The 11,646-nt window shown below is 41.6% G+C and overlaps 1 protein-coding gene across 1 annotated transcript in view; it reads right to left on the bottom strand.

The window, feature by feature from the left end:
• The window catches only part of LOC121531746 (protein kinase C-binding protein NELL2), a 109,150-nt gene extending 104,723 nt beyond the window's left edge, over positions 1-4,427 (bottom strand). Inside the window, exons 1-2 of the mRNA XM_041837165.2 lie at positions 4,064-4,427; positions 2,628-2,756 (exon numbers count right to left, since the gene is read on the bottom strand). Of these exons, the coding sequence (XP_041693099.1) occupies positions 2,628-2,756; positions 4,064-4,112 (178 nt within the window). The 5' untranslated portion in view covers positions 4,113-4,427. The remainder of the gene's footprint in view (positions 1-2,627; positions 2,757-4,063) is intronic.
• Positions 4,428-11,646: the final 7,219 nt, after the last annotated feature.

Genomic DNA, 11,646 nt, shown 5'->3' on the forward strand with positions numbered 1-11,646 from the left:
TCCCAGAGTGCAAAGAACCTTGGCGTGACCCTGGACAACACCCTGTCGTTCTCCGCTAACATCAAAGCAGTGACCCGATCCTGCAGGTTCATGCTTTACAACATTCACAGAGTATGACCCTACCTTACACAGAAAGCGGCACAGGTCCTAATCCAGGCACTTGTCATCTCCCGTCTGGATTACTGCAACTCGCTGTTGGCTGGGCTCCCTGCCTGTGCCATTAAACCCCTACAACTTATCCAGAACGCTGCAGCCCCCCTGGTGTTCAACCTTCCCAAGTTCTCTCATGTCACCCCGCTCCTCCGCACACTCCACTGGCTTCCAGTTGAGGCTCGCATCTACTACAAGACCATGGTGCTTGCCTACGGAGCTGTGAGGGGAACGGCACCTCCTTACCTTCAGGCTCTGATCAGACCCTACACCCAAACGAGGGCACTACGTTCATCCACCTCTGGCCTGCTAGCCCCCCTACCTCTACGGAAGCACAACTCCCGCTCAGCCCAGTCAAAGCTATTCGCTGCTCTGGCACCCCAATGGTGGAACAAGCTCCCCCACGACGCCAGGACAGCGGAGTCACTGACCACCTTCCGGAGACACTTGAAACCCTACCTCTTTAAGGAATACCTGGAATAGTATAAAAGTAATCATTCTACCCCCCCCCCCCACCCCCTGGCTATCATAAGTTGAATGCACCAATTTGTAAACGTATGTGTAGTAGGATTTGGAAATGAGATATTCCTATAACATCAATGTTCATCACTTTTGTATTGGATGATGTGCTATAAGATGCCAAATGTTCCTTTTGAAGGCATAACTCCAAATTTTGTAGACATTGATCTGGATGCATAGAGCTTTATCTGTTAATGTGTACTGGTTGATATTCTTCTCCAGAGAACTTTACCATGGAAACACTTATGGGTAAATCCATTTGAATTCAATCACTTTTTGACAGCATCCCTTTTGATTTAAGCAATTCTTTCCAAACATGTTTGCACATGGAAGAAGTGGTCAGAAAGTGACTTTTTGGACCTGAATCCCAAAACATTCAGGAGATGAAGGTGCTCAATGTTGACCCATTTTGCATACCCCACCATACCATGAGACATCCATGTCTTCGTCATTGGAAAATATCAACGGCTGAGTTTGATGTCATTTAAAAGCTTAAAACAGTGTTGTCAAACGATTGTATTATTTCTAGAATAAAATGTCTTACTTTTTAAACTTTTAATTTAAATTATCTAAAAACGCTTAAACTCTTTATATATTTTTTCATATTCACATATGTTGTAGCTTAGACCCTATTTCACATAATCTGAAGTTTTAGTTTTGTGCCCGCCATCGTTTGAAACACAACATGCTCTTGAATACAGGGTGGGTGTCATTTCAATCATAGAAATAGAATGAACCTATCCCTTCAGACCACTGCAATTTAGCTGATACACCAATGTAAAATGAAATGTACATTTAATTGAAATTGTAACTTCTAATTATGACCACAAATATGACAGCAGGTCCACCCACCGTCATGTATATTTCCCCACAAAAAAATGTGCACTTGACAACACTGTTTGTGGCTTTTAATTATATCAATCTCAACAGTTTATATTTTCCAGTGATGAAGACATGGATGTCTCATGGTATGGTGGGATATGCAAAATAGGTCAACTTTGTGTACCTTTATCTCTTAAATGTTTTGGCATTCAGGTCCAAAATGTCACTTTCTTAGCACTTCTACAATGGCCAAACGTATATGGAAGGTTTCGTTTGAAACAAAAGGGGTGCTGTCAAAAAGTAATTGAATTCAAATGGATTTACCCTAATTTAAAACGATGTATTATTTAGTGATATTTTAAAAGGTGCCTGTCCGAGGGCAGAGCAGTAAAACCTACAGTTAGAGCGTGACACCAGCAGCACTCCTGTGACAAACGGCATTTCTCTGTCCAATACACCACCACTTTGCCAGTCAGATGATCAAGACTAGCATGTTAAAATGGGATAAACATGGATATTGCTTCTAGTGATATTCTTACAAGAGGGCTCCTATCTCTGATAAACTATTACAGGTTCAGACTAGACAACCCATAATTAAATCTACCTCAGACATAGGGGGATCATTGAAGGGCCAGTCTGACTGGGGCCCATAGAGTGGCCAATTCACCGTCATCCACACTCCATACATCTCCACGAGCCCGGGGTGTTGTTGCTGACTAATCTCATTATGCCCAGTCTTTCCATCATAATTTGCATGTCTGTGTCTGCCCCGATCTGCCCCCCCACCCCCTCTCACTGGGAATGATGTCCTTTGTTATGGGCAGGTGGCATCCTGGGCCCCCCGCCTCACTCAGAGAGAAAATGACAACACAATGTAATGTCAAAAGAGATGGTTGTGCAAACAGGTTGTATTGTGGAGAATATGCATAAATTGAATGGTTTCCTTCTATGTGAGAGCTTCTAAGAGCATCAACACCCATTTACCATTAGTCAATCTAATATTATATAGTACGAAAAAAGTATTTTCCCTTACCATGTTTGATGAGTTTGGACTTCATTCTTATAAAGAAAAAACTGCAATCAATCATTGTTGCCCTGTCTATAGCATATTAGGTGTCTTTATGGGAGCATCTTACCTTGAAAGTGGAACGCCCGAGACTCGCTGTGAAAGCCCTGGACTTGATTAACTCCATCAAAACCCTCTCCAAGCGTCAATTCATCGAAAACATTGATGCGTAGAGCAGGATCAACCCCGAAACCTAAAACTTATTGATAGAAACACAAACACAATAGGCTACGCATGATGGACACAATTCATAGCATAGTCAGTGACCTGTCCTGAAAGGTTATTGATGCTGGGTAGATGCGCATCTAAGTGTTCAGAAATACAGCTGACATTTAACCTCTACGGGATCGGTGTCCCGTATACGGGACGGTTGAGCTATCGTGCGCTAATGTGATTAGCATGACTGTTGTAAGTAACAGCAAACTTTCCAGGACATAGACATGTCTTATATGGGCAGAAAGCTTAACTTCTTGTTAATCTAACTGCACTGTCCAATTTACAGTAGCTATTACAGTAAAAAATACCATGCTATTGTTTGAGGAGTGCACAACAACAAAAAACTTAGCGCGGCAACTGGCTTGATACATTCACCTCTGAAGGTAAATAATGTACTTACATTCAGTAATCTTGCTCTGATTTGTCATCCTGAGGGTCCCAGAGATAAAATGTAACATAGTTTTGTTTGATAAAATCCATTTTTATATTCAAATGTAGGAACTGGGTTCTACAGTTTGAACCCTTGCTGTCTCTGGCTCCACACCCACCCCACCCGGCCATCTAGATGTGTGAAAGTTAGTGTATAAGCTAATGATCCATCATGTATGACATTCCTGGGAGTGTGTAAACTTACATTTTGTATTACCATATAATTTTTGTATGTTCTCTATAGTTATGTACTTGAAAATGTATCAACTGACCAATTCGGCACATTTGGGCAGACTTGATTCAATATAATCCAGTATTGCAATGCTTCAATGGATCAATCTGAAACTTTGCACACACACTGCTGCCATCTAGTGGCCCAAATCTACATTGTGCCTAAACTGCAATATTATATTGTGGCCTTTCTCTTGCATTTCAAAGATGATGATAAAAATAACAAAAATACTCCCCAAAAATGTGTTTGGATTATCTTTTACCAGATCTAATGTGTTATATTCTCCTACATTAATTTCACATTTACACAAACTTCAAAGTGTTTCCTTTCAAATGGTATCAATAATATTCATATCCTTGCTTTAGGTCCTGAGCTACAGGCAGTTAGATTTGGGCATGTCATTTTAGGCGAAAATTGAAAAAAAAGGGTCCCATCCTTAAGAGGTTAAAACGGCAATTTTTAATAATAGATGAAAATGGATAGGAGAAATACTAAACTACACGACAATTGACAACCCCGTTTCATGATAGCCTATCATCATTTATGTTGTAAAGTGGGTGCCTCTAGTCTTTGTCGTTGACATTAATTAGCTACGAGACATTATGGTCAATGGCAAATGTGTGTCCTACCTGAGGTGACGCAGAATAAACCGAGGACAAGAAATAGTTTTAATCCCATTGTGATTCAAAATTAGTCCATGTTTTGTCCACTTCCAAGAGGCAGTACTGTTCAATCCAACGATGTCACAAGAGCTCAGTAGCCTATTACAAATCCCACATTTGTGAAAGCCGGATCACCAAGAGATATTATTCCATTCAGTGCGAGCTACTTTATACAGGTCTGTTATACTACTGGCATCGGTCAGTCCGCGACACAGGTGGGTAGGCAATAGAGGTTGTAACAAAGCAATCTTCACCAGTCCCTGAAACGCTCCTCTGTTCAGCAGTCTGCACGAGTGCGGCAGAAGAGAGGAGAAAGAGGGTACTCGCTTTCAGGGTGGGAAGGAAAGGAGAACGAAGCGAATGGATCAATAAGCCCCCTTGTGGTCTTGGCTGAAAATGCATTGATAATCACAAACTCGCACTGAAAATCTGTAAATGTAGTTGTAATACACTGAGTATACAAAACATTAAGAAGAACATATGTTCTTACGGTGTAATAGACTGACCAGGTGAATCTAGGTGAAAGCTATGATCCCTTGTTGTTGTCACTTGTTAAATCCACGTCAGTCAGTGTAGATGAAGGGGAGGAGACAGGATAAATAATGATTTTTAAGCCTTGAGACAATTGAGACATGGATTGTGTATGTGTGCCATTCAGAGGGTGAATGGGTAAGACGAAAGATTTAAGTGCCTTTGAACGGGGTATGGTAGTAGGTGCTAGGTTCCTAATGTTTGGTATACTCAGTGTATATACTGTATATATTTGCTACACTGTAGACCACCAAGTCATAAAGAGAACGTAATGCTTATTTTTTAGATGTTTTATTGTGTTACTATTAAATGTAACATATTTACAAATGTAGCCTAGGCCTATCATGCCCTTCATAATTAGGCTATAGTGTATCTAGGCTATTTATAGGGAACTATTTTCGTCATAGTCAATATTAATTTCAATTTCAATCTGCAGTTGCTACATTCATTTTTGACTTACAAGAGAATGATATATACCCATTGATTCTAGAACAATATAACATGCAAATGCGCTTAGTTCCACTGTTGTACGACTACCCCATCAGAACCCCAAATATAACCTTGTTTTACTCCTATGTTTGTAAACAATATAAATGTAAACAAACACTGTATAGCCTCAAAACATGGTTAAAACTATAATTTGTATATCATGGATGGTCAGTCCTTGTATCTAATGCTCTGTCTGTGAATTTGAGTGTGGTTACATTTCTCCAACCCTATACCGCAGCTTTTTACCCAAAAAGTGGTGTGGTGTTGCATTGTTACAGTGAGGAAAAAAAGTATTTGATCCCCTGCTGATTTTGTACGTTTGCCCACTGACAAAGACATGATCAGTCTATAATTTTAATGGTAGGTTTATTTGAACAGTGAGAGACAGAATAACAACAACAAAATCCAGAAAAACGCATGTCAAAAATGTTATAAATTGAGTTGCATTTTAATGAGGGAAATAAGTATTTGACTCAATCAGAAAGATTTCTGGCTCCCAGGTGTCTTTTATTCAGGTAACGAGCTGAGATTAGGAACACACTCTTAAAGGGAGTGCTCCTAATCTCAGCTTGTTACCTGTATAAAAGACACCTGTCCACAGAAGCAATCAATCAATCAGATTCCAAACTCTCCACCATGGCCAAGACCAAAGAGCTCTCCAAGGATGCCAGGGACAAGATTGTAGACCTACACAAGGCTGGAATGGGCTACAAGACCATCGCCAAGCAGCTTGGTGAGAAGGTGAGAACAGTTGGTGTGATTATTCGCAAATGGAAGAAACACAAAAGAACTGTCAATCTCCCTCGGCCTGGGGCTCCATGCAAGATCTCACCTCGTGGAGTTGCAATGACCATGAGAACGGTGAGGAATCAGCCCAGAGGGAGGATCTTGTCAATGATCTCAAGGCAGCTGGGACCATAGTCACCAAGAAAACAATTGGTAACACACTACGCTGTGAAGGACTGAAATCCTGCAGCGCCCGCAAGGTCCCCCTGCTCAAGAAAGCACATATACAGGGCCGTCTGAAGTTTGCCAATGAACATCTGAATGATTCAGAGGAGAACTGGGTGAAAGTGTTGTGGTCAGATGAGACCAAAATTGAGCTCTTTGGCATCAACTCAACTCGCCGTGTTTGGAGGAGGAGGAATGCTGCCTATGACCCAAAGAACACCATCCAAAATCTGGATAAACACTGCATCATACTGTAGGATGTAGTGTTTTTGCAGACATGACTGTAGTATACTGTAAATCAAATCAAAGTTTATTGGTTGCTTACACAGATTTGCAGGTGCAGCAAAATGCTTGTGTTTCTAGCTCCAACAGTGCAGTAATACCTATCACAAAAAAATTACAAGATACAAAAAATAATAAATATATACAGTACCAGTCAAAAGTTTGGACACACCTACTCATTCAAGGGTTTTTCTTTATGTTTACTATTTTCTAAGAAATAACACATATGGAATCATGTAGTAACCAAAAAAGTGTTAAACAAATCAAAATATATTTTCTAAATAAATCACTGACAGTGTAACCAGTAAAGCACCCCCACCTCCATGCTTCACGGTGGGAACCACACATGCGGAGATCATCCATTCACATATTTACATTTAACATTTACATTTTAGTCATTTAGCAGACGCTCTTATCCAGAGCAACTTACAGTTAGTGAGTGCATACATTTTTCATACTGGCCTCCCGTGGGAATCAAACCCACAACCCTGGCATTGCAAGCGCCATGCTCTACCAACTGAGCTACAGGAGGCCTGTAACTCAGTTTGTTGAATAGATTTAATCACGAGATACATTCCTTCCCCTCTTCCAAATAGCTCCACATCAGCATATAGGGAAGCCCCAATACCGCTACCTACATTCGAAAACACATCGTTAATCATAATGTTGATCAAAATAGGACTGATAGTACTGCCTTGAGGAATACCATTGTCTACTCCATAGGCATCAGATAAAATTGATCCTATTTTAACTCAAAAAGAGTGATTTAAATAAGAAGGCCAAAACTCAGTTATATAATCTCCCACCAATACCAAGTCTTTCCATCTTAATCAGTAGGCCTCTCCACATAGTATCATAAGCCTTTTCAAAAAAGACAGTAGCCATTACTTCTTTCATGACCAGAGTTCTTTCAACTTCATTGCTCATCTTTACTAATGCATCCAAAGTAGATCTACCTTTACGGAATCCACTTTGACATTGACTCAATAAACCTCTATGTTCCAGGAAATATGACAATCTGTTGTCTATCATCTTTTCCATCAGTTAGAGGTCAGTGCTTGGTCTATAACTATCAGCACATGAAGGGTCCTTACCATTCTTTACAAAAGGTAATATTACTGCACGTTTCCAACCAGAAGGTATAACCCCCTCACTCCAAATCGTATTAAATAATCCCAGGAGAACATGTATGACCTTTTCAGGTAGATGCTTAAACATTACATAGCATAACTGATCATGACCTGGGGCTGTATATCCACAGCCTATTAATGCTGAATGCATCTCATGTTTGGTAAAAACAGCATCAAAAGAAGAGTCAACAGTATCCCTTTTCTTATACACATTAACATGAGCATTTAACATCTCACACCTGCGTTGCTTATATACTTCATCCAAAGTAACCCAACTATGTACCCTAGAAAATAGTCTGGGTAGCCATGACTAGCTGTTCAGGAGTCTTTTGGCTTGGGGGTAGAAGCTGTTAAGAAGCATTTTGGACCAAGACTTGGCGCTCCGGTACCGCTTGCCGTGCGGTAGCAGAGAGAACAGTTTATGACTAGGGTGGCTGGAGTCTTTGATAATTTTTAGGGCCTTCCTCTGACACCGCCTGGTATAGAGGTCCTGGATGGCAGGAAGCTTGGCCCCAGTGATGTACTGGGCTGTACGCACTACCCTCTGTAGTGCCTTGCGGTCGGAGGCCGAGCAGTTGCCATACCAGGCGATGATGCAACCAGTCAGCAGGCTCTTGATGGTGCAGCTGTAGAACTTTTTGAAGATCTGAGGACCCATGCCTGAACATGACCAAGGGGTGCCTTTATACATCTCCTGCATGTCCTCCCCTAATAAGGGTGCCCAGGGAAACTGACCAAAACTTTGGTTCCTAGCCTGTCACAATATTCTTCAGTTACACGATTGTAACTGATTGAAGTTTGGGTGAGGGTTATGGTGATGCCCATCTACTGTGGGACTCCAGTTAAAGAGCAGGCAGAGGCAGAGATGCAGTTCAGTTTAAAAATCTTTATAGATTAAGGTAATGGAGATGATACATGGCAGGGAATGAGTGACAGTTATTGACATGAGACTTGTCTTGAATTGAGACTTGGTTGGCTTTGTATAGAGTATGGTTTGTCTAAAAGGAGACGGAAAGGTGCAAATAATAACAGACAATAACAGCAATGAACATACATAATTAATTGGCTGTTAATGACAATAATCAATGACAATGTAAATGCAATAAGCATATAAGTTGGTAACCCTATGCATAAATAAAGCAGCAGTTAACAATGAATGGCCAGAAAGGGGGTTCAATAGCATGCTGCAGTAGGCTAATTTATCAATGGCTACATAGCATAGCATGGCAAGTAAGCAAGCAATACAAAGCTAACAAAAGTAGCAAGCATAGCAATAAAGCAGGCCTAGTTAGCATTAACAGGTCTCCTGAGTGGCGCAGTGGTCTAAGGCACTGCATCACAGTGCTAACTGTGCCACTAGAGATCCTGGTTCGAATCCAGGCTCTGTCGCAGCCGGCCGCGACCGGGAGACTCATGGGCGGCGCACAATTGGCCCAGCGTCGTCCAGGGTAGGGGAGGGAATGGCTGGCAGGGAGGTAGCTCAGTTGATAGAGCATGGCGTTTGCAACGCCAGGGTTGTGGGTTTGATTCCCACGAGGGGCCAGTATAAATTTTTTATTAAAATAATGTATTCACTAACTGTAAGTCGCTCTGGATAAGAGCGTCTGCTAAATGACTAAAATGTAAATGTAAACAGGTGGCCATTAACACTACAAGTGCCAAGGAGAACAGATCAATAGACTCAAAATGGCTGCATGACTGAGCCCCTAGCATTTCACAGCCATTATCAGCCGATATCAATTATACAAAACAAACAATGGTGAGTGAGTCCTCTTTTATATACTGAACAAAAATATAAACGCAACATGTAAAGTGTTGGTCCCATGTTTTATGAGCTGAACTTAAAGATCCCAGAAATGTTCCATACGCACAAAAAGCTTATTTGTCTCATTTTGTGCACACATTTTTTTACATCCCTGTTCGTGAGCATTTCTCCTTTGCCAAGATAATCCATCCACCTGACAGGTGTGGCATATCAAGAATCTGATTAAACAGCATGATCATTACACAGGTGCACCTTGTGCTGGGGACACGCCAGCCCAGGACCTTCACATCCAGCTTCTTCACCTGTGGGATCGTCTGCGACCAGCCAACAGGACAGCTGATGAAACTGTGGGTTTGCACAACCAAATAATTTCTGCACAAACTGTCAGAAACCATATCAGGGAAGCTCATCTGAGTGCTTGTCGTCCTCACCAGGGTCTTGACCTGACTGCAGTTCGGCGTCGTAACTGACTTCAGTGGGCAAATGCTCACCTTTGATGGCCACTGGCACACTGGAGAAGTGTGCTCTTCATGGATGAATCCCGGTTTCAACTGTACCGGTCAGATGGCAGACAGCGTGTATGGTGTCGTGTGGGCGAGCGGTTTGCTGATGTCAAGGCTGTGAACAAAGTGCCCTATGGTGGCTGTGGGGTTATGGTATGGGCAGAGATAACGTGATGAGATCCTAAGACCCATTGTCATGCCATTCATCCTCTGCCATCACCTCATGTTTCAGCATGATAATGCACAGACCCATGTCGCAAGGATCTGTACACAATTCCTGGAAGCTAAAAATGTCCCAGTTCTTTCATGGCCTCTATACTCACCAGACATGTCACCCATTGAGCATGTTTGGGATGCTCTGGATCGATGTGTACGACAGCATGTTCCAGTTCCCGCCAATATCCAGCAACTTCGCACAGCCATTGAAGAGAAATGGGACAACATTCCACAGGCCACAATCAACAGCCTGATCAACTCTATGCGAAGTAGATGTGTCGCGCTGCATGAGGCAAATGGTGGTCACACCAGATACTGATTGTTTTTCTGATCCAAGCCACTACCTTTTTTTAAAGGTATCTGTGACCAACATATGCATATCTGTATTCCCAGTCATGTGAAATCCATAGATTAGGGCCTAATCAATTAATTTAAATTGACTGATTTCCTTATATGAACTGTAACTCAGTAAAAGCTTTGAAATTTTTGCATGTTGCGTTTATATTTTTGTTCAGTGTAAATATAGTTATACTACAGTATTTAGACCATAATATAGTATTTTTTCATGTGGGTTAGCTGTAAATGTGTAACATGTTTGAACTAGGACAACTATGGAAATATTTTTATTTTTGGTGTTATTCTCGTTATTCTTTGTGGATGTATTGTGTTTTTAAATAGTAAACTTTTATTTAATCAATCAAGGGATACTACAGTGTGGAGTATAGTATTCTACAAAATTATATAGCAAGCACTACACGATCGAGGGGGAACCTCAGAGGAAATCCCCGGAATGAGCTCCCCAAGGACAGCATGTTCAAATCAAAACAGCATCGACAAAGCTAGCAGCTAGCAGTAAAGTTAGCTAACAGTCCAATATCGATCTAAAAATTCTAAAGTAAGCATGTGGTTGAGGGGTACTTAAGCAATAAGGCCCGGGGGGGTGTTGTATATACAGTGGGGAGAACAAGTATTTGATACACTGCCGATTTTGCAGGTATTCCTACTTACAAAGCATGTAGAGGTCTGTAATTTTTATCATAGGTACACTTCAACTGTGAGAGATGGAATCTAAAACAAAAATCCAGAAAATCACATTGTATGATTTTTAAGTAATTCATTTGCATTTTATTGCATGACATAAGTATTTGATACATCACAAAAGCAGAACTTAATATTTGGTACAGAAACCTTTGTTTGCAATTAGAGAGATCATATGTTTCCTGTAGGTCTTGACCAGGTTTGCACACACTGCAGCAGGGATTTTGGCCCACTCCTCCATACAGACCTTCTCCAGATCCTTCAGGTTTCAGGGCTGTCGCTGGGCAATACGGACTTTCAGCTCCCTCCAAAGATTTTCTATTGGGTTCAGGTCTGGAGACTGGCTAGGCACCTCCAGGACCTTGAGATGCTTCTTACGGAGCCACTCCTTAGTTGCCCTGACTGTGTGTTTTGGGTCGTTGTCATGCTGGAAGACCCAGCCACGACCCATCTTCAATGCTCTTACTGAGGGAAGGAGGTTGTTGGCCAAGATCTCGCGATACATGGTCCCATCCATCCTCCCCTCAATACGGTTCAGTTGTCCTGTCCCCTTTGCAGAAAAGCATCCCCAAAGAATGATGTTTCCACCTCCATGCTTCATGGTTGGGATGGTGTTCTTGGGGTTGTACTCATCCTTCTTCTTCC

This window comes from Coregonus clupeaformis, chromosome 19 (genome assembly GCF_020615455.1).
Source record: "Coregonus clupeaformis isolate EN_2021a chromosome 19, ASM2061545v1, whole genome shotgun sequence".
Lineage (NCBI taxonomy): Eukaryota > Metazoa > Chordata > Actinopteri > Salmoniformes > Salmonidae > Coregonus > Coregonus clupeaformis.